This window comes from Sturnira hondurensis, unplaced genomic scaffold, assembly GCF_014824575.4.
Source record: "Sturnira hondurensis isolate 20B ecotype Veracruz unplaced genomic scaffold, ASM1482457v3 Scaffold0000880, whole genome shotgun sequence".
In the NCBI taxonomy this organism is placed as follows: domain Eukaryota; kingdom Metazoa; phylum Chordata; class Mammalia; order Chiroptera; family Phyllostomidae; genus Sturnira; species Sturnira hondurensis.
The window spans coordinates 11811643-11835833 of NW_028073511.1; the positions used below are offsets into that span (position 1 = coordinate 11811643).

The following is a 24191-nucleotide window of genomic DNA, read 5'->3' on the forward strand; positions in this document are numbered from 1 at the left end:
TTCTACCTACTGTCTATGCTGTTTTCTGTATCTTCTCCCCCCTTCTCCTCAGGATCTAGATCTCCCCTGGAACATGCTGTCGGACATTCTGCCTCCAGGGACTTGTGTCCTGCACTTACTTGTTAAGAGACTAAGAGGCGCTCAGTGGCACTGCATTCCCGGTGAATCACATCCCAGGGGTATGATTATTATTTATCTCATGATAACTACCCTTTGGTCAAAATTTCTATCTCAATTTATGCCACTCTTCCATTAATTATGATGTCTATTGAGCATCATTTAAGATGTTGTGACCTTAATTTACCAAGACAGTTACTCAGCTTGATGGACATTTTGTTCTTAGCATCTCCTCTAAGCTTATTTTGGAGAAATTTAAGGGCATTTGATCTATAGCATCATGGAATCTAAATTTGGGTCCCACCCTCTTCTGGAGAACAGTGCAGCCTAAAAAGAAGACTCATTTCTTGAGGTGGTAATTCTTTCAAAGAAAAGGAAAAACTGGGAGGTATTTCCTGCCTGAAAAGGATGGTTCAAAACAGATTTAAGTAAGTTTGGGAAATAAATGTAGAAAAATGTAGCTTAGTAACCAAAGGATTTTTTTATCTTAATATGTATATCTAAATCTATAAAATAACTTCAAGGGAAGTACAAAAATCAATAATTATCATTTAAATATGAACTGGCCAAAGCATTCAGGAACAAACTACAGAGAATGTTCTTTCCTTGGTTCTGAGAACCATCTCTGATTATTGTGATAATGTGTTACTAATAGGTATGTTCCCCTTCCAAAGACAAGAACTGAAAGGACCCATTATAGGTCCGAAGCCTACTGACACCAATGGCAACCAGGGGCCTCCCTGGGGGAGAAATGTCCTTCTCTTTTGGGAGGCCCCCTGCCTCATCTACATTCTGGTAACCTGACCTTGCAGTGGCAGAGAAGTCATGTATAGTCGTATGTTGATCACACAGAAACCCACAGTTAAAAAAAGAGACAACAGGCCAAAAATGGAGTCACTGTTGCTTAGCCAAGACGCCAAACCAAAACTTAGTAACTAACCTAACCGCAGTTTCAGCCTCTCCCAGATGGGGAATGTTAAACCAATCAATGTGAAATTGCCAAAATTTTATCCTACTAGACCAAAGCTAGTAGAATAAAATCTGCATGATAAAACCCCCGCCCTTCCCTGATCCATCCCTCCTCCCACCACAAAGATGACCCAGCCTAAAAATAATCCTTTCTTTTCTTTCGCTAAGAACTCCCCTGTCACACCCTTTGCCTATGAAAACCTTCTGTTTTGTACAATCCTTTGGAGCTTCAGATGGGATGCTTTCTAGTTCATGAATCTCTTCACAAGGCCAATTAGATTTTCTAATTTATTTGGTTGAATTTTGTTTTTTAACACCACTCTTAAGGATGTATTGGGGAATCACATAAGAAATTATAGTGCACCTTAGCAAATGATATAAATGTGCATTACTTATTTTTTTCAGGGGGGACACCCTAAAAATACAAATAAATAAATAAATATAAATAAGAGCCCTATAAATAAAATGTTGATGTAGCAACTCGGCAAACAACAATGCAAAGAGGCTATATGAAATCACACTATTCTATAATTATTGTGAGGTTAGAGTAAACTAACCTAAATTTATTAGGTACATTATTGAACTGGTGTGGATAATAATGCTAAATTGCAACCAAGTAAGAATTCTGCAAGCTACTCATGTTTTTAGAATTTATCTTGACTTGCAACATTGAATCTTCGGATATATTTAAATTTTGTTTTCAATATCACCACCTTTACAAATAAAAAGCCCCTTAAACTTTTACCGGTTAAACACAAGATTCACTGAAGCATGCTATTAAAATTACATAAACTGAATCACAAGGGAGCCCATCATATATCATTTTATTTTAATGGACCGCCTAAAACAACCACACTAAGGTATTTACCTACCTTGTGGGCAAAATGACCAAGTAGTAAGCTGTCAGTAACTGAAGTATTTGCATCACTTTCCAAGATGTCAATCCCAAAATCTCTACATGAATAAACTTGGAAGTTTTTCAGGTGAAGATTGCTACTTCCAAAAATCTATAAAAAGAAAAAAAACCACAGCATATGTTATGGCAAAGGTCTGAGGCTTGGCTTTTCTTGCAGACTTCCTGTAACTTCTTTAATTATTGACTAGGCATAAACGAGCATGCTGGACCATATCAATATCTGGGCAGACATCCCAACGTTGCCATAAGGTCAGTACTACCTAGTCCCCTTTGGTAACATCTCCTCTGTACTTTTCATTTCTCCTCATAATAACTGATACATTAAAAACGTCAATGTGAAGTTTTCACATATCTAAAGTAAGTTTGCTGCTTACAAATCACACGGCATCAATGGAGGAAAACCATGGCACTCAAGAACTCCAGGATTTAACACTTTCCTTAGTGTTGTATATAGTAACTAATATTGTCAGAAAATTGCAAATGTGAAATAAGTAATTGAGCATGACTAAAGAGTAAAAATACATTATGTGAACAGATATTTGTAACAGTTTGTGTTAGCAGCCCCAAACAGAGAACAAGTATTAACAAAATTAGCTTAATAGAATTGAAAGAATTCCATTAATTGGGGAGACACATTCTTTTATTTTCACCTAGTGTAACAGGGCACAGCCAGGAGGGAGCCCCCCCCCCCCAAAACAGATTTGGAATGGGGTCCAGAACTCAAGGTTTCCAGGAAATATTAAGATGTGCTCACCTTTTACTCCCCGCCCCCTTCCCCGCCACAGGTGTCAGTTGGGGGAAGGGACAAATGGAGAGGGCCATTGAGAGCTGTTTTGCAAAGGGACAGTTTTGCAGCTAACCTCTGGAATGGTCATTTAACATATCTATAACCTTTGACTGGTTTCATAGATATGTTAAATATCTGTGGCCATGCTTTGAGCCAGGGAGAAGAGAGTGACTTCTACCCAGGATGTAACTGGGGGCTGGTCCCCTGAGTTACAGCACCTGCTTGAGAGCTTGGAGTTGATTGGCTCCACACCATGGGGGCCATACCTGCCCAGACTCACTATGGCAGCCCAGTAAAGCTGGGAGGATATGGGAAGCCTGGCAGGTGTAACTGATTGTAGGAGGAGTCGGAAATGGGGTTGCAAAGGGGGACTGGTGGAAGGATTTAAACGCAGATGCAGCAGCCATTGTGGGGAGAGCCAAGCAGTTTTGGTGGAGTGCAGACCCCTTCTTGCCCAAGTGAAGAAGAGAGACATGCGGCTTTGCCAGAATGGAGACCCCTGCAGCCAGGTGAAGAAGAAAGCCACAGGCTTTTGGCAGAGTGCAGACCCCTGCAGCTTTGATAGAAGAGGCCCCCTCTTTGGCTGCGTGGCCTGGGAAGCAGGAGAGACTTTGCCTGGAAGAAGAGTGAAAGAATTGTTTGCCAGTAAGCCATGAGAAGGTGCCACATGACTTTGGATTAACTGGAGACCCTGCCTGGACAGCGACACAGCTGACGGTGCCAGTGACCTAGAAACACGGACTTGTGCTTCTCCTCCTGAGATATAGTACTTCGAATTAGGGCAGGGGGTGAAGGAAGCGCTGTGGGTGTCTGTGGTTACCCTAAAGGACTTTGATATTTTTATGGGGACATTGGGTCACTGCTTTAATTCTGTATAGCTTTGAATAAACCTTTCCTTCCCTTTTCACAAATCTCTGGCATTGAGAGATGTCTTTCCTTTGGCAGCAGACAGATGAACCCAGTAGGTATTAGGATACCATCCTTGGGAGGAGCCCCTGTTTTCTGTAACAGTTTTTGGCATCCCTGGTTGGGCCAAATATTGCACCCCCCCACCCCTGGACCTCTGTTCGGTAACACTAGCACTGATATTAACTAACCATATGAACTCCTAAAAGACTTCTAACTTCTTCTTTGGCCTCAGTTCAAACATCTTTAAAGACAGGGTGGAAATCAGGACTAGTAATTAATCTAACGCAGTCATTCCTTATTCATTAAATAGGGTCATGGTTCCCTTCATATCATAAGGTGAAAGTTTCCTATTAATTAAAGCCAAGGCAGCCTTGATTTACCATGGTATCATGCTTCTACTAGTCAGTCAGTCATTGTGCCTGAATTTTCAAGACTCAAATAGCTTGTATTTCCCACTTTGTATGCACCAATAGCTTTTATAAAATGATACACTTCTGAAGACACAAAAGCTTATTTAAACAAATAGGTATGATCTTGACAAAAACTGTTACCCAATTATAGGCATCTCAAATTCTGGCAAATATACTCATATTCAAACAGCTAACATCTGATTTTTTTTTCAATATTTTATTTATCTTTAGAGAGGAAGGGAAGGAGAGGAGAGAAATACAATGTATGGTTGCCTCTTGTGAATCCCCTGCTGGGAACTGGCCTGCAACCCAGGCATGTGCCCTGACTGGGAATTGAACCTCAATACTCTGCTTCGCAGGCCCGCACTCAATCCACTGCACTACACCAGCCAGGGCCTAATTTCTAAAGGAAACCAACACACAGCAGCAAAAAGCCCATATTTGTGGCATACATACAGCTTTCATAATGTGTTCTTATGTCTCTCCTCCCTTCTACAGAAAATCACTGCATTTATGAGACCTGGTGAGGATAGGGCGTTCTCCTCAACTTTTATTAGCATGTGTGCAGAAGGGTCAGATGGCCTGAGCTGGAATCCAATATTTCCTGAGCTGTGTGACATGAGCAAGCATTGTACTCCTAACCCAGAGTTCCCTTCTCTACAAAAGGAGGGTAATGATGATGCTCCCCAAAGGTTAAGATGATTGGATGACAAATATACAAAAATATTAGCTATCAATATCAAATAGATATAAATTTATATTTACTCACAATAGAATTTTTACCTGCTAGAATAATCTGTTTAAATATCTATTTAAGAAGCCCTAGTGACCTAATGAATAAGGTATTGGCCTCCTAAATATCTATATGTATTACAGGTATGTCTAATGACAAGAATACAGTCAGATCTATTTAATAATAAAAGTTTATGGGATTTAAACACAATGTTCTTTTTGCAACACAGAAGGCCCTCCTCAATGTTACAATTTCCAGAGACATGTTATCAGCCTCGCTGTCACCACCAAATCCTGTGTGCTACCAACACTGATAGCAACAGCTGTTATTATACACCCACGGAGGTTCAGGCGCGCTTCTAGGCATTTTACATGCAGGCACTTATTTAATTCCCCAAGCAAACTCATCTTTTAAGTACTATTACTATTTCTATCTTATGAGTGAGACAGAAAGAAACGGGACTTGCCTAAGGTCACACAGGTAGGAATATGGAACACTTGAAAGCTTACATGGCTATATACAGAAGAGGTTATTTGGTTTTTTTTAAACAGATTTATTAAGATATATATAACATACAATTCACTTATGTATTTAAAGTTTACAATGGAAAGGATTTAGTATATTCACAGATATGTGCAACCATCACCAGTCAGTTTTAGAGCATTTTCACCTCAAGAAGAAACACTCTACCCTTTAGCCCTAAGCAACCAGTAACCTCCTCTCTGTCTCTATGAACTTTCCTACTCTGGTCTTTCATATGACCAGAGTCATATCGGATGTGGTTTTGGGAACCATCTTCTTTTACTTGCATAATGCTTTTAAGGTTCATCCATGTTGCAGCATACACTTCATTCATTTTATGGCTGAATAATATTCCACTGTCTTGAGACACCACACTATATTTATCCATTTGAACACTGGTGGGTATCTGGGTTGTTTCCACCTTTTGGCTGTTACGAATAATGTTGCTATCAACATTTATGTATACATTTCTGTGAGTATATATGTTTTTATTTTTTTAGGAGACAGAAAAACATATACCACATGGTATCTTGATGTTTAATTATTTGAGGAACTACCAGACTGTTTTTCTGAAATATCTACACCCTTTTAAATTCCTATGAGCAGTGTATGAAGGTTGCAATTTCTCTACATCTTCGCCAATACTTATTATCATTTTGATTCTAGCAATAGGGGCTATGAAGTAGTCACATGTCACCATGGTTTGGGTTTGCCTCTCTAATAACTAATCACGTCGAACATATTTTCATGTGCTTATTGGTGATTTGTGAATCTGCGGAGTAGTGTCTATGCAGAACTTTCACTCATTTTTAATTGGGTCATTTATCTTTCTATTTCTTAGTTTTAAGAGTTCTCTATATACTTGTATCCTATATATAAGCCCTTTCATATATGATTTGCAGATATTTTCTCCTATTCTGTAGGCTTTCACTTCTTGATAAAATCCTTTGAAACATTAAAATTCTTAATTTTGAAAAAGTTAAACTTAACTATTTTTCTTTTGGTGCTTGTTCTTTTGGTGTTGTATCCAAGGATCCTTTACTTAATCCAAGATTGTGAAGAATTACCCCTTTATTTTCTTTTAAGAATTTTATAATTTTTCTTCTAATGTTTAGGTTTTGAAGCATTTTGAGTTAATTTTTTTAATTGTATGAGGCAAGGATCCAATTTCATTTCCTTACATGTGGCTCTCTAGTTATTCCAGCATCACCATTATTTCCCCCCATTGAATGTCCTTGGTGTCCTTGTCAAAAATCAGTTGACCACAGATGTATGGGCTTATTTCTGGATTCTATTCTATTCCATTGGCCAATATTTCTGTCTGTGTTCCCATACCACACTATCTTGATTATTATTGCCTTGTAGTACATTTTGAAATAAGGAAGTGTAAATCATCTTACTTTATTCTTTTTCTTCAGGTTGTTCCGGGAGAAGGTACTGTTCAAATTCCCTGCCATTATGTTAATGGCTCTCCTTTACTTTTCTCATAAAAGTGAAGTTCTAAAAGCATTCTCATTATTTGGACTTTTGAGTGCACAAAAGCTTAATCTTTAAGGATTTGTTTTCATGAATTTAGCACTTCTGGTTGGAGAACTTAAGAAAACTGACTTTAATTACCATCTTTTAATATTTTTGTTTTACTAGGTTATTTCCTGTAGAACAAGATTATCAATACAGAGTTTAAGCCTCTGCAAGGCATGATTTCTTCTCTGCATAGAGGGGCACTCAACAAATGTTTCCACTAGAGTCTCACCCCTATATTTATAGTGCTCATGGGAAACAAAGCATATTGTAAAATGAAATGAGAACAAAATAATAACTATAATTGGCAATCCTCCACTTAGCTATCCTAATTATATGTTTGGGGGCTTTTCTCATCTATAATCACCTTCCTCTTCTTTGATACATAAAATAAATGTCCAGTTTTCTTATTATGACTTATTCTTATGTTTTTATTCTGTTTCCTGAATGCCCTGTAAACATATTTTTCATTTATGTATGTATCTTAGACTCTAGATTTCTAAGTGGCAGAAACAAAGCGTATGTTATTTTCTCTGTAGCACCAACTAGCGACCCTGGGTAATTTTTATATGTTGCTGTTAACAGTGGACATGAAAAGCTTCCCTGTAAGAAATTACTGTGATAATGAAAAGTAAATGATTGAACGTGAACTTTTCTCCCTTTCCAACAAAATAAGACAATTTAGTTCATTGGTAAAGGTAAGAATGGCACCTGGAGCTGGAATTTTTGAGTTCCAGTGATGAATAGCACTTTTTCTTATGATTGAAGCATGTATTAGTCAAGATATTAGGGTTTCAAATGCACAACATTTGGAGTCTGCATCTGGTTGTGCCACTAAGTAAGTGACCTTTAGCAAATTCCTTTGCTTTCTGGCCTTTATTTTTTTTTAAATCTCTAAATAGGCATGGTATGGGAAGAATGGATGATCTCTATGATCCCTCGTGGTTGTAAATCTCTATAATTCTGTAGTTCTCTTATCAGAGCTGCTTAAAAGTCACCATAAAGGAAGTGAGCTAACCCTGGCTTGCTAACTAGGGATTTGTTCATTCAACAACTATTCCACACACACCTGTGGTGCTGTTGGCTCCTCAAAACTACAAAGATACACAACATTCCTCTCAGCAGTGAATCATCTCCCTTTAAATAGCAATGTATAATATACCCGCAAGAGAAAGCAACTGTTTCAATAAAGAAACAACTGAAGAAACTTACCTGTGCACCACCTGCACCTCCCCAAACCGTGAAGTTTTGGAACAGGGTGGGGCCAATGTCATTGTCCCAAGGTGGCTGAAACGTAGGGTATACAAAGAGTCCATACCTAGAAAATGAAACAAAGAGTGGATTCAGTCCATTTCTGTTTCAAATATCCCACTTCTCTCTAATGAAAATATTAAAGTAAAAGTAATGAGTGAGGGAGAATGAAGATGAGACCTGTGGCCCTGGTCTCTGTCACTGCCCATCCCCAACCTGTCTTCTCTGGTACCCTCTGTGAACTGCTCCCGGATATCAACAAGATGCAGACTGCCGTGATCCCATTCTATTCTATCGGCCCTTTTCTAGGTTCACCCCCTTCCTCAGAGTCCAGACACCTGCCCTTAGCCCTTCAGAATATGACCCCTACCACTGTATCGGTTCCCTTCCAGATTCGCCCCCTTGCTAGGAAAGTGGATGCTAACCTCTATAATCTCTCCAACTTCATGACACATGTACTAATTCTAGCTTCAGCTGACACTTCAAGATGGCATATCCATTATTCTTTTTTTTTTTAAGATTTTATTTATTTATCTTTAGAGGGGAAGGAGAGAGGGAGAGAAACATCAATGTATGGTTGCCTTTTGTGCGTCCCCTGCTGGGAGTTGGCTTGCAGGGAACCGGCCTGCAACCCAGGCATGTGCCCTGACTGGGAATCGAACCGCGATCCTCTGGTTCGTAGGCCCGCGCTCAATCCACTGAGCTACACCAGCCAGGGCCATTATTCTTAATCCTTAGCACTCTTCATTATTGCAGTATTCCTATACTATCATATCATAATTAATTATAGCTATCAATTATTGAGTTCCTACTGTATTCCAGGTATTCTCTTAGGTGCATTACATAAGCTCTAATTTTCACCTTCAACTTTCAATGTATATATGTTCCTATTTTACAAATAAGGGATCTGACTCTAAAATAAATACATACATACATACATACATGCATGCATACATACATAGCAATTCAGTAGGAGTAAAGTCAGGATTTGAATCAGGGCCTGACCAACTGAAGTTTGTATTTTCCCTTGTGCTTCTCCAATTCCCTACTCCATCTTTGTTCTCCATGAGTCTCTTAGCAGATGACACCAACCTCTACATAACAAAGAGTTTGAACAGTCCCTTCTCACCTCACAGTGTGCCAGCAATGAGGGAAGAGCCTCTTCTCCAAGGCTCATATCTCCACTCTGGTCCTGAGCTCAGGTTCTTGAGCCGCCCAGGGACTCTGCATTTCTAGTTGCTTTGGAGCTCTTGAAGTTTAATCACTCTCTCTATTAAATTCTCCTCTGGCCACAAAAAGTACATTTTGTCTTGCTGCCCTCTTATGTGACTTCCCTCTGCCTTTCCCTTCACCACCAAATTTTTATGATCCAAAACGGTGACACAGATGCATCATCAAATCTCACAAGGTGTCAGATTATATCCTCTCTGTGTGTTGCACAGTTAAAAAAATGTTAAACCATAAGCCTTATACCCAAAATGTACATTAATTTCCTAAAGTTACCTTGTACAAGAATATGCAATATTCCCAGTGAAGGAGAAAAGTAGAGCTGGTGAAGTTTGGTTGGTCACAAGATGAAAAAAGTAGCCAAAACCAGCAGCATACACCCTGTTTCCCTAGAGAAATTAAGGGAAATTAAATAATAGATACAATAAGGTTACTGAAAAGAAAGACTCGTATATAAGTGCTCATCCTGCTTTTTCATTCACTTCCTGTCAAGGTGTATTGACACTTTATGGACTCATTTACTCTTTTACCCACCCATCCCCTACTCTGCCCCAGGAATCAAAGATGCTCTGATTCCTCTTCTCCAAGGAGCTCAAATACACTATAATTGACCCGCCTCAATAGCCAGCCTCTCAGATGAAAGTGTCCTTGTAAAAGTCCATGATGAAAAGTATATTTGCATCATCAAATCCAAGCTCTTTAGTATGTGCAAGCACACACAGTGGCAAAGGCATACCTTAAAGCCCAGTCTGCACAAAGTGTTCTCTCTGATCCTTCGTACAAATCAGTGATTTGGCTATGGGCTGAAAGCCAGTGGTTACTGAGAGACAGTGGCTGAGTTCAAATATGTGTTTTTGTTCTGATTAGGTCATTGAAATCACCTTAATATTTCTTTATAGGACTTACTGTCTAAATAATATCTTTTATATCTTCATATAAACCTAAATTCTGCATTAGGCCATATGAGTTTTGGGCTTTAATTCTGATCAAAGTAAACACAATGAGATATTCTTTATAAATTCAATAAAATACCTGCAATATATTCATCACTATGAAATATAATTTAAGACAGTGTTAAAAACTGTCAAAAGAGTCTAATATTGAGCACAGAGATATTTTGCTTGGCCTACCCACTGTTTACAAGATGATTAATTTTGTTTGCATCATTTAAAAATCAACAGAGTTGATATAAAAATTCGGACTTTCCATTTTTTTTAGAAATACGGAGCCCAGAGACCTACGAGATGGCCATGGATCTGCTGAAGCTAAAAAGATCCTGCCTTCTCAGATTATGCGTAATTTTGCCATTGTCCCCATCCCTCCTGCTTCATCTATTTAGGATACTGGCCTTAGTCCCTGCAGGCACTTGAATTTGCAACCTCTTAACACCAGGCAATAAAGTAAATAACACTTTTGCTGCTCTGTGTTTTGTTTTGTTTTTATTTTTTTATTGTTAAGTACACTTGTCTCCACATCTCCACTTTACCCCCACTACTTTCCCCCATCCCACACCCACCCCCATTTCCCACCCTCAATCCTACCCCTCTTTGGCTTTGTCCATGTGTCCTCTATACATGTTCCTGGATGACACTTCCCCTTTTTCCTTTTACCCTTTCTCCCGTCCCCTCTGGTTACTGTTAGTTTGTTCTTTATTTCTATGTCTCTGGTTATATTTTGCTTGCTTCTTTTGTTGATTAAGTTTCACTTATAGGTAAGATCACATGATATTTTTCTTCCATTGCCTGGCTTATTTCACTTAGTGTAATGCTCTCCAGATCCATCCATGCTGTTGTGAAGGGTAGGAGTTCCTTCTTTCTTTCTTGCTGTGTAGTATTCCATTGTATAAATGTACCATAGTTTTTGATCCACTCATTTACTGAGCGTCACTTGGTCAGCTCTGCATTTTTTGGTGGGACTAATGAAAGGCCAATAGATCGAGCTGCTGGACTACTATTTATTTGCATCTGTCTTACAGCCTCAGAGGCTGTCTGAGGCCTTGATACCTATGTCTATCTAGAGAATAAAAGTTAAGGAGTAGGCCATTTAGCCTACCTCAGGCCTAAGCCTTGTGCTATAGGGACAAAGGGACCCCCAGTTGTTTCTGCATGGTTCATGCCTGATCACCTGGGGGTTTTCCATGGCCTGGCCAGTATAAGAAAAGGAACATCAGAGTGTTTTCTCTGGGGGAAACTCAGTCTTCCCCGAGTATGCACTATGGGACTGGGACAGCCAACCCTGAACATTGGCAGGAGGGCACAGAAAAGAGAATGGGAAGCAGGGAGAATTTAACACTGAACAACCCCAAAAGGCAGTAAGTACTTTTCTAAAACACAATACTTTAGCGCTCTATACAGGGCATAGTAGAACTATGCTGTGAGCATCTTCTAGGACTGTTTCTTCAAGTTCAACGTGCACTCAGGGCAGGGTTGCCAGATTTAGCAAAAAAATCACAGGAGCCCAGTCAAATTTAACTCACAATTTAAAAATAAAAGTAAAAATTAAAAAATTGAAAATCCTAATGTTTTAGTATATGTATCAAATATCACATATAATATTTGGAATATACTTATATTAAACATGATTAATTGTATAGCTGATATTTAAATTTAGCCAAGCATGGTGCATTTTGTTTGGAAAGCCTAACACAGGTGTATAAAATACAGATTTCCAGGCCTACCACAGATAGTCAGAGTTAGTGTGTTGGGACAGTGAAGGGATAAGGGACATAATTCTGTACTCCAGAGATCCACAGGAGAGCTACCGCAGGTGATCTTTTGACCCTCTTGAGAACTATTTCTCTGCAGGTAACTGAGATACTAACATTCTACTGTCTAGTCATGAATAGTCCTGGGAGATGATCAAAGAGGAGAGAAGCACTGGGAAGAATTCATTTCCTAGCCCTTTGGCCATAAGCTGATTTGGGAACCTACTATAAATGGAAGCCACTATTGCAAATCAAAGTGTAATGTGTTTTTTTTTTATTTTGTTGATGTTTTCCTTTAATGTGCAAAACTTTTTAGTTTGATGTAGTCCCATTTGTTCATTTTTTATTTTGTTTCCCTCGCCTGAGGAGATACACCTGATAAGATATTGCCATAAGCTATGTTTTAGGTTATACTGCTTATGTTTTCTTCCAGGATTTTTATGATTTCGGGTCTAACATTTAAGTCTTTGATCCGTTTTCAATTTATTCTGTGTGTGGAATAAGAAGGTGGTCTAGTTTCATTTTTCTGCACATATCTGTCCAGTTTTCCCAACACCATTTATTGAATAAACTATCTTTAGCTCATTGTATGTGCTTGCTTCCTCTGTCAAATATTAATTGACTATAAAGGTGTGAGTTTATTTCTGGGCTCTTTATTCTGTCCCATTTATCTATGTGCCTCTTTTTATGCCAGTCCCAATCTGTTTTGATTACTGTGGCCTTACCGTATAGGCTGATATTAGGCAGAGTGATTCCTCCAACTTTGTTCGTCTTTCTCAGGATCTCTGTTTTTATGTGGGGCCTTTTCTGGTTCCACATAAAGTTTTGAAATATTTGTTCTGTTCTGTAAAATATATCATTGGAATCTTGATAGGAATTGCATTGAATCTATACATTGCTTTGGATAGTATGGACATTTTAATGATGTCAATTACTACTATCCATGTACATGGTATGTGCTTTCACTTCTTTGTATCTTCTTCAATTTTTTTCTTTAGTGTCTTATAATTATCTTAGTATAGGCCATTTACATCCTTGGCAAGGTTTATTCCTAGGTATTTTATTATTTTTGTAGCAATTGTGAATGGGATTATTTTCTTAATTTCCTTTTCTCTTAGTTCGTTATTGGTGTATAGCATTGCAACTGACTTCTGAATATTATATTTGTATCCTGCTACTTTGCTGAATTCCTTTAACAGATCTAGTAGTTTTTTGGTGGAATTTTTGGGTTTCTCTATGTACAGTATTATGTCATCTGCAAATAAAGACAGTTTTACTTCTTCCTTTCCAATTTGAATGCCTCTTTCTTCTTCTTCTTCTTGTCTGATTGCTATGGCTAGGACTTCCAGTACTATGTTGAATAAGAGATGTGAGAGTGCACATCCCTGTCTCTTTTCCGATCTTAAGAGGGATGCTTGCAGTTTTTGCCCATCGAGTATGATGCTGGCAGTGAGTTTGTCATATGTGATCTTTATTATGTTTAGGTATATTCCCTCTATTCCCATTTTGCTGAAAGTTTTGATCATAAATGGGTGCTGGATTTCATGAAATGTTTTTTCTGCATCTATTGATATGATCATGTGCTTTTTATCCCTCATTTTATCTATGTGGTAAATTACATTTATTGATTTGTGAATGTTGTACCAACATTGCATTCCTGAAATAAATCCCACTTGATGATAGTGTACAGAAGGGCAGACACATTCATCAGTGCATCTGATAAGGAGTTAATATACAAAAATTTATAAAATGCTTACAAAAGTCAATGCCAAAAAAGATAATTAAAAGATGAGCAAAGGACCTGAACAGGTACTTCTCCAAAGAGAACATACACATGGCCAAAAGACATATGAAAAGATGCTTAACATCACTGATCATCAGAGAAATGCAAATTAAAACCACAGTGAAATACTATCTCACACCTGTCAGAATGGCCATCATCAATAAATCAACAGATATTAAGTGCTGGCGAGGATATGGAGAAAAGGGAACCTTTTTACACTGCTAGTGGGAATGCAGACTGGTGCAGCCTCTGTGGAAAGCAGTATGGAGATACCTCAAAAAATTAAAAATGGATCTGCCTTTTGATCCAGAAATTCTACTTCTGGGACTATATCCAAAGGAACTCAAAAAAACTCATTCAAAAGAACATAAGCACCCCTTTGTTCATTGCAGTGTTACAATTGCCAATATATGGAAGCAGCCCAGCTGTCCACCAGTAGATGAGTGGATAAAACAACTATGGAACATTTACACAATGGAATATTACTCAGCCATAAAAAGAAAGAAAATTTTACCTTTGCAACAGTAGAGATATACCTGGAGCACTTTATGCTAAGTGAAATAAGCCAGTGAGAGAAAGACAAATACCATATGATTTCACTCATGAGGAACCTAATAAAAAAAACTGAACTAACAATAAAAATGGGGACAGATTCATAGATGGAGAGCAGGATGACAGCTAGTGATAGTGGGGGAAAGGTTAAGGAGTGGAGAGATTGGGCAAAAAGGAAAATGTATTGTGTGGTGATTGCTGGTAGGAGGGGGTATAAGGAGACTAACGGTAATAAAAAATACAATAAAGATAAAATATTTTTAAAAGATCAAGAAGATAAAAAAGAAAGGAAAGGAAAGACATTTCAAAGTGAAAAAAAAGAAAAGGAATGTAAATCGGGAGGAATCTGTTGCCAGATCCCAGGAAAAAGATTGCCCAACAAAGGGCAAGTTATCTTTTATATTGTTTTTTTCTTTTCCTTGGAAGTATTTATCTTTTTTTAATATAACCAAGTATAATAGTAACATTCAGTAAAAATTTACAGAGAAGCTGCTATGGTCCAGGTACCAGATTATACAGTCTTATTTATTTTCACAACAATTCTAAGTTACATAGTATTATTTCATTGACAGAGAAATTGAAACTGTGAGATATTAAGTAACTTCCTTAAAGTCACAGAGTTAGTCATTGTCAGAGACAGCTTCATTTGAATCCAAGTCTGGAAGTGTCAGAGGCCATAGTCTAGGATATAAAAATGAAGGCAAGGCCCGGATGAACCATAGGGTGCCATGCAGTCATGTCACAAAGTCAAGGATAAGACAGAAGAGGTGGTTATGGCTTCCCTTATAATGGACAAAACATATCGAACAGCATTCTTTAAAGGAGTTGATGTATCATGGATATTCGAGCAAGAGAAATTCCAGAAAGAAATTAACCACCCAAGGCAGTCAGTTGTGTGGGGCTGCTCTTTGTAGTTGTTCTCTGTTTATCTTCAGGGTGAGGAAACTCATTTCATTCTGTAGCTTCAGTCACTCTAGATTAATATTCTATTGACTTTCATTCCTAAGTAAACGGACTTGAGGCATTATTGAAGGCCGCTCTCTGAACCTGGCAGCCACAATATAGCAGTGCTCCCAGTAGGTGGGAATGCAGATTGGTGCAACCGCTACAGAAAAAAGCATGGAAGGGCCTCAAAAAGTTAAATATGAAACTGCCTTATGACCCAGCACTTCCTCTTCTGGATATATATCTGAAGAAAGCCAAAACATGGATTTGAAAGAATATATGCACCCCTATGTTCACAGCTGTACTTTTTACAATAGCCAAGATATGGAAGCAGCCCAAGTATACATAACTAGAGCAATGGATAAAAAATGTTATGGTATATCTATACACTACGGAATACTAGTACTTTGCCATAAAAAAGAATGAAATCTTACCATTCATGACAGCATGGATGAACCTGGAGGGTATTATGCTAAGTTAAATAAGTCATTCATAGAAAGACATATCCCATGATTTCATGTATATGTGGGATTCGAGGAATAAAATAAATTAACAAACAGAATCGAAACAGAGTCAGAGGTACAGAGAATAGACTTATGGTTTCCAGACGGAAGAGGGGTTGGAAAAACGGGTAAAGGAGGTGAGATATTAAGAAGTACAAATTGGCAGTTACAGAACAGTTGTGGGGATATAAAGTGCAGTGTAGGAAATATAGTCAATCATATTGCAATAACTGTGCATGGTACCGGTTGGGCTACTAGGAACATTGAGGGAAACACTATGTAAAGTATATGTCTAACCACGAAGCTGCACACCTGAAACTAATACAAAATAATATTGAATGTAAACTGTAATTTAAAAACACATTTTCAAAAATCCTAATATAGCAGTGCTCCCTACAGAAGGGACTTTAAAGAGCCCATTCCTCTCCGGGTGTGCCACACGTTCCACCAGGAACACTCACACACACACGTGGACACACCCACACACACGTGCACATAGAGTCAGGCAAAGTCAGTATGGGAGAAAAAATTGAAATCGGTTGTTCTAAAACCACCAATACTCAGCTTCTGGGAGGAGGAACCAATGCCCCAGTGCTCCAATCCCCGGAGGCTTCCAGCTGCTGCGGAAGTGTGAGGCAGGGCCAGCGCTGACCCTGCGACTGGAAGCCTGGCCAGCAGGCAGCAGCCAGCACTTCCTGACAGTCACAGAGCTGTTCCCTTAACTTTAGTTGTACCATATTTTGCTATATACGATATAGCAAAATTTGTGCCCAAAGTTTTGAGGGAAAAATAAAGATGTACAATATACATAGGTTATACCTGAAATACCTTGTAGCTGTTCTTGTGTTTTGTAATTATTTGTTACATAAAATTTCTTGTACCATAATATGTTCAAAAAATAAAATTCCTTTATTATACAAAAAGTATCTAAATATAAATACACAAAAAAATGAATTAAAAAATTAAAACAAAATATTTTTCCCTGAAAGTTTGGGACAAAAACATGGGTTCACACTGTGCACAAGAGTGTATTACATATAGCAAAATACAGGGATTCACTGTGGAGCCCTGGGTATTTGCAATTAACCAATTACTCCTAACTTTTCACCTAGTCATAGAACTATTTTCTTCCTTTGTGGACAAGGGGTCCATTTTCTTCTGGATTCTGAAGATTTCCCCAATTTCCTGAGGCAATTTAAGATTCTGAACACATGTTTTACCTACCACATTGTACTCAGCAGAAGTGAATTTTAGGTATCACCAAATGTGAAGTTGAATTACTAACATGATTTCAAGGAACGAGGGCCATTGCTAAGACTTCAATATCTTGTGGCGGCATAGTCTAGAGTGGCACCTGTCAATCAGGGATGATTTTGCCCCCCAGGAGCATTAGGAATTTTCTAAAGACACTCCACAACTGAGAACTTCCTCATGGGATTAGATACAAAGCTCCACCTTCGTAGCCCCTGTCAAGCGGCTGTGTTTCTGCCACACCTGTGAGCCATGGCCACAAGTATATAAGACATGAGGGTCAAGAAATGGGGACCTCTTGAACGCCACATTTCCTGTAATGAAGGTGCACTACTTACAACTCTATTTCGTTACCAATGAAAGGCTAGTACATTACTAAGACTTAACCAGAACAGGCAAGATTTAAACATTTGAAGATCTATTACAAGGGCTACATCATCACTCATCACCTTTGCCAGACAGGTGTTCAAAGAGCATGGATTTTAAGCAAATGAATAGATTGGTTGAATCATCTGCCTTAGTGTCATTAGTATTTATGAAGCATCTACTTATATGTAAGTGCTCTTCATGTGCATTTATAGATGAGCGTGATAGTCCAACTTTGGTCTTCAGTTAGCCAACGAGAGCGGTTTTCTTGTAAAAGCAGCGCTTGAATAGTCGGATCACATTGCTTCTCAGCCCTTTCACTCTCCATGGCAATTGGGTATGCTACCAATGATTCATGAGGAAAATTCACATATTTATTCAGGCAGCCGGCGGCTTGTGGGGAAGGGTTTAAGGCAAGCAGGGAATTTTGTGTGGAAATCAATTTTTTGCGGAAGTCGGTGTATTATGGACATTCAAGCAAGAGAAATTCCAGAGAGAAATTAACTGCTCAAGTCAGCCAGCTCCTTGAGGTGTGCATCTATAGTTACTGGAAAAAAAGAGTGAGTTAACCCTTCAGGCAGCTCTTAAATATACATGAGCTATTGAGTAGGGAGAGTGAGAGAATTGAAATTGGGCCTTTAAACACAGAACTCCTTACAAAATTGATTCACAAACCAGAACAAATTCACCTCAAATTAAATGGGTGTTTCCAAAGCATTCGTCTTCAGGATTTTCCCATGGGCTATCCTAAACAAGAGTCTGGCCATAGGAAATTTCCAATACCACCATGGACACGGGGCACTCCAGAGCTCTAGAAGGGAACGGGCCCTCACTGTTTGAGAGTGAAGACTCTGCAGTCTGAGGCTGACACAGGTTATGTGTACTGCAAAGATGGAGCTTCTGGGCAGATAACGAGGAATCCTGAGAAGTCAGAGATGCAGATGCTGGGTTGCCAGGGGAAGACAGCTGGAAATGGGGTGCTCTAAGAGCTACAGGTGATGCATGTAGAGCCACCACCAAACTGTTTTTGGAAAGCTCAATACAGGCCTTTCTAAGGTTTATACAGAAGAATACCACAAGTCCCCTGGAGACTCAGGAATATCACGCTTGAGTCCTCACTAGCAAGAAAGCACAAAGCTCAGGTTTTGCTTCTCCCTGGATTTAGTTTCGATAAAGCCTGGACAGGGAAGCAGGCAGATTGTTTGTGACTATAAAAACTAAAAAGGAACATCACATTTGAAATCCCCTTTACCACATAGGGTTGATAAGTGAGTTAGCTGTAAAGATGACTGACTGGAAGTCAAGGAAAATTCCATGCACTGTGGCTATGTGTTTGGTCCTAGGCTCTGGGTCAGGGAAACTTGGGAATAATGAGCAACACAAACCATTGCAGAGACTTAAGAATCAACTCTGTTTCATCACTGCCTGCTGCCAGGCCAGAGAGTTCAAGGTCAGACTCATGTATGTGGGAGAGACACTAGGCTTTTGGGGTTTGTTGCCCAGGCATTAGGTTTATGTCGTCTTCTTCAAATCTAAATAAGGGCATTGATTTGGTTAAAGCATTATCTCACTGTCAATTTCTTGATTTTGCTGTTTCTCTATGGTGATGCCACAGATTAAACATCTTATTTTTCAGACATCAAAATGATTGTGGGATCTTGGAATCTATTCTTTGCTTTTCTCTTTTTTCTCCCCTCATTCTTTGGTTAGGGAATTATACCTACATTTATTAATTAACTCATTCATTATATTCAATGATTGTGTATTGGGAAACTACTGTGTTTCAGACTTTGTGTTAGGGTCTAAAAGCTAAATAACTAATAGAAAGAGAACTACAGAACTTTAAGGTCATTGAAGAAAATGTCAGCAATACAGCTCATGATTATACTTAATGAATCTACACTACTGGCTTAAACGAAAACTTCCTTCTCAAAACATGTGCATTATACATTTTTCTAAAATTTTGTAAAGTGGACATAAGAGGAACAAAGTAAAGAAATGAACCTGGAAGTCATTTAATGGGGAACAAACAGGTTGTTTTGAACTCAGTTTTGCAGCTGCTGGCCAGGCACTGTTTCACAGGTCTGGCAGCACAGGCCCAGGCGACCCATCTGCTTCTGAGCTGGCCCTCTGCTCCTCTGCACCTGCAGACCTATAGCCAGTTTGGTTATTTTTGTGGTTGACTAGTGGCCAAGACAGCTGCCCAGGAGACCACATGCTACTCGACGAATAAAAATCAAGTGGACAGCACCTGGATTTGGGTACATTCTAGCCTCATGTAGGAAGATGAGCTGGGTAACCCTTAGGGTCAATTTACCTCTAGATAGTTCAATATAATCAAGGTTCTGTTACCCAAAACAGTATCCAGAAATGTAGTTCTTTAGGCCCAAAAGCTCACTGGCATAGCTGCATAACCAGCCCTATAGTTACCAACAAGTCAAATGTGGCTCTCATTGTTCTGTGTCTAGTTTGGTTTCCTTCGACTCGTGCAGTCAGTCCTGCCTCCTCTCTCGCTAGCATGTTGGCTGCGCCCATTAGGCACCCAGAATGGTGTGTAAGCACTTGGGGAAAATGTAATTAAGAGTCAGAGGAGGGCTGTGGAGATAACCATGACTTTTGTTAGGGGCGATTCAGCTAGAAGTAATTAGAAACAGATGATTGGAAAGAGACAGAGACGTTCCCTCCCTCAGTTCCGCGGAAACCTGGCCTGACTGTGGTGGCACAGTAGATGCTCAGAGGAGTGTCCCACAGAGGGGGGCGTCCATGGGGTAAAATCACTGGAAAGGGGAGACTGAATGGCCTTCCCACTACTCTGATGTGATTCCTCATTCACAGACCTATGGCTAAACTGTACCCCAAAATTTTATTTCTTAAAGTGTTTAGAGAGAAATTTACCAAGGAAAAGTAATGTAAAGGTATACTAAATAATAATAAAAAATCAAAGCCATTAGAATATACTTCATTCATCCTGCAATCTGACATGACTCATACACCCCCTAACTTTATTGACCCTCAGTTTTAAACGTCCTGAAGGGCAACAATATGACCACACTAATATAGTAAGATATTAAAGACTTAATAGGTAATGAATATTGGAATTGAGACAAAAATTGGCACCACAGTGGATAGTTCAGGAAAATATTTTAGTTTGTATTAATTTAAGTGAGCAGAAAAGAATCGGCACCTACTATGTTTGCCCCATATGGATATCGCTTCAAAGAGTATTCATGGGATTTCTGAGAAATGATTACCTTTATCCTAAAGCACTTCTTGAACACAAAATCATAGTTTCTCAACACCAATGTGCAGCAAGTAAACATTTCTCACCACACCACAGATGCTGCCACTCCAAATAACTTCTGGAGTGAAGTGTACACCCTCGTAGGTCTGGACTTCCCAGTGAAGGAAGACCTTACCTCTATGGCATTGGAGGGGTCATGGACATAGACTCCAGATGGTGTCAGCACTTCCAGACTAGAGAGGCCCTCAGTGCCAGAAACACCGATGATCACATTGTTTCTTATTACGTTTCCTTGTTCTGACCCACCTAATTTAAGAAAAGAAATGCAAGCCAAGAGATTCACAGACATAATTAAAATTATGCAATTCAATATTCTTATTTCTACTAACATCCATTATAATTCACATAATGCACATACATGTATATGTACACAAACCATTTATTATAGTCAACAAATTTAAGATCTCTAACATTCTTTCATCAGGCCTGTCTACAAATTATATGACAACTTAAATGGATTGTAATATATTTAAAACCAGTTTACACATTTACCATTTTTTCTTCCGGGAGTAGTCTCCCCAGGGATGTATTGTGTCTTCATGTATGTACCTGAGAAGAAAAGATCATGTTACTTCAGTACATTTCAAGCTACCCAGGAAAACAAGGGACATGCAATAACACTTCTTCTCTGGGGTGTGGCTGGTCTTGATTTTGTTTTCGTGCTTTTTATCTATGAAGCAAAGAGATGCTGATTATATGGACTTTTTAGTTCTAGAGTATCATGGATCAAAAGTTTAAGTTTAAAGAACACAGAAACAGATTGACTATTTTACTTCTTAGCAAGAGTCTAAGTGACTGCCTCCCCAGTTAAATGCCACACACCCCGTCTCAACTCCAGACCCATTCCCAGCTATTCAAATGGGCCACCAGCTGTCTACATGCCTCTCTCTTCCCCTGAAAGACCTGAAATGTCCTGGAGGAACAGGCTGGAGAGCACCTGGGACCCTCATACCCAAACCACAAAGATTTGGAGTAGAAGAAAATAAAAGCATGGGCCATGCCACAGAGAGAAAGAGATTAGCCACTTAGACGGCATCAATAGAGAGCAGCCTCACAGACGCCCTCATTTCTAGTCTTAGGTATCTGGGCTTCCCATGTCATTTTGTGAGTCTGGATTTACAAACTTATTTTGCATGAATTGAGTACTTTATCTATAAGGCACTAATAAACAAATATTCTAATTTCTTCTCCTACACTACAGTAGATGTCAAGAGCAGGCAGTTCACAACATCCAAGCCCTGAGGCTAAATTCCTCCTGCGGGTCTTTTTCCTTGCCTAGTTAATGTCTATTCCATATGCAGTAATTGTTTTCTCCTAAGATAATATTGTTAAGGTTTGTTTCTGAATTTCTGCCCAGGGGGTTCAGCAAACATTTCGCTTACGTGGATAAAAGTGAGAATAAAGAAAACGAATCCTCCGTCTGTTGGTTTGACTGACCTGTAGCTGTCCTCTTTCAGTCAAAAGATTTTCCTGCATCTGATCACTTTTTTTGTCCAAAGCTCTGCCTTTTAGAGTTGGGATATGTTTTAAAGCGAGTTTATATGATCCATATTTTCCCATTAAACAGTTTCTCTCTCAGGATTAGACCTTTTAGAGTTTTTAATTTTTAACAGATTGTTCTTAAATGAAACATGTACATTTTCCCAGTAAGAGTTAATTTAAATATAAAACACTATTGAACAAACACAGTTATAGTCATATTTTCAGTGAAAACTTCTGATTTGCTTTTTTATTCTGATACAACCAAAGACCCTTTGTTCATTAATTAATTCATTGCTTTCAACAAATACACCTACAACGTACTGGTTAATGTGCTAAATGCTAAGGAAACAATGTTCATGTGACATCTAATGGTACAAAGAGACATTAATCTGATTACCTGAAACAGGATATATAATCTTTAATCAGTGCATAACGACTGGTGCTAAAAGAGCTTAAACAATCTTGCAGGGGACAAAGCCTGTGCAAAGGCCCTGAGGCAGCAGAAAAGTGTGTTCTTTTGAAAAAATTTAAATAAAAGAGGTCAGTTTAGCTAGAGTGGAGAGAGAGAGAAAAAGAGCAAGACAAGTTCACAAAGGTCAATGGAGACAAAACCAAGGAGGGTCTTTTCAGCTAGGTTAAAGATTTTGGATTGCTTCTAAGGAGTAAGAAACTCTTAAAGGGTTTTAAGAAGAGATGTTATATAATGCAATTTGAGATTTTTTAAGGATAATTCAGAGTTCTGCAATGGGAATGAACTCGAGGAAAAAACAATGGATACAAGTGACCAATCACAAGATTCTGAAACACACGCTTCTTCAGCAAACCACAGGAGCAGCTAAAAACAGAATTCAAGATTTTTAACTTCTCGTACAGCATCCACATTTGAAATTCTATGACATGGTTCAAAGACCTACTTATGGGACTTTGAATCACTGTAAAAATTGCTGACAGTAAATTTTAAAACTGCCCATTGTATATTCATTAACCTGAACTAAAATGTCATCTTTAAATGATCACTTTTCTAGTGGTAAAGCTTAGTTAACCAATCACTGATAACTGAATTTAAATTTAGAACTTTTAACTACAGCTTATTTCTAATGAGCAAAAGCTGAAGTTTTTATAAATTGGAAATTTAAGTTCTGGGATCATTCTTTTTGAAAAACTGTGTGTCTTCCTCAAGAATGCCCAAAGTAAACAAGCTGGTTTCACTTACCCACCAGTAGCGCATGGCCTAAAATGCTGTAGAACACATTACTATCCACCTTCAGGCCTGCAGTCCTGGACATGCTGAGGCCTCTACTGAAGGAGTCCCGCACTGTGCAGCCCTGCATGTAGGAATCTGCATAGTAAAGCGTAAGGTAAGAATTAGAAGGGCATCTTGAGGGCTCCTCAGATCTTGATCTCTTTGGAGATCATTTCCAAAGCAAGCTATCATATAACCTAGAACATTCTCCCACATAGTGATGAAACTCAGGAAATGAGGATTTGGAATCAGTAATCAAATTTTAAAAATGGGCAACTCAGACCAACTCGCCTCAATGGTACCAACGACAAGCAGGATAGACTCCAAGGGTCAAATATTGAAGAAAAACATCTGAGGCAGAGAGAGTGGCCAAACCACAGAAGACTGCACGGTTGTCAAGAGTCCCAAGTAGCCATCAGCAGTCTGTGAAGTCTCACCCCAGTGTGGTAGACAGCAGCTGGAGAAAAGTTAGGGCGATGTGAAAGAGCACAGTTTGTGGACCAACCCTGATCTTTGAAAACTGCATCTGGCGTGGGGAGATGTAGTCATTATTTCTTAAACTGGGCAATACTTGCTAGGCAACAATATTAACTTTGTGGCCTAAGACTACCACAAATCTTAATTTAAAAATTAAAGATTTTTAATCTTTTTTAAAAAGAATTCATTTATATGGGTAGCATTGGTGAATAACATTATATA

General features: G+C 38.8%; 1 protein-coding gene across 4 annotated transcripts in view; it reads right to left on the reverse strand.

Annotated features, from left to right (window-relative positions):
* Positions 1 to 24191, reverse strand: part of PKHD1 (PKHD1 ciliary IPT domain containing fibrocystin/polyductin) — a 457981-nt gene that overhangs the window by 256539 nt on the left and 177251 nt on the right. For all 4 annotated transcript variants that reach the window (XM_037054718.1, XM_037054725.1, XM_037054714.1 and 1 more), the window contains 6 exons: positions 23463 to 23588; positions 21260 to 21316; positions 20883 to 21013; positions 9639 to 9751; positions 8097 to 8202; positions 1959 to 2093 (listed from right to left, as the gene is read on the reverse strand). In XM_037054718.1, coding sequence (XP_036910613.1) covers positions 1959 to 2093; positions 8097 to 8202; positions 9639 to 9751; positions 20883 to 21013; positions 21260 to 21316; positions 23463 to 23588 — 668 coding nt within the window. The remainder of the gene's footprint in view (positions 1 to 1958; positions 2094 to 8096; positions 8203 to 9638; positions 9752 to 20882; positions 21014 to 21259; positions 21317 to 23462; positions 23589 to 24191) is intronic.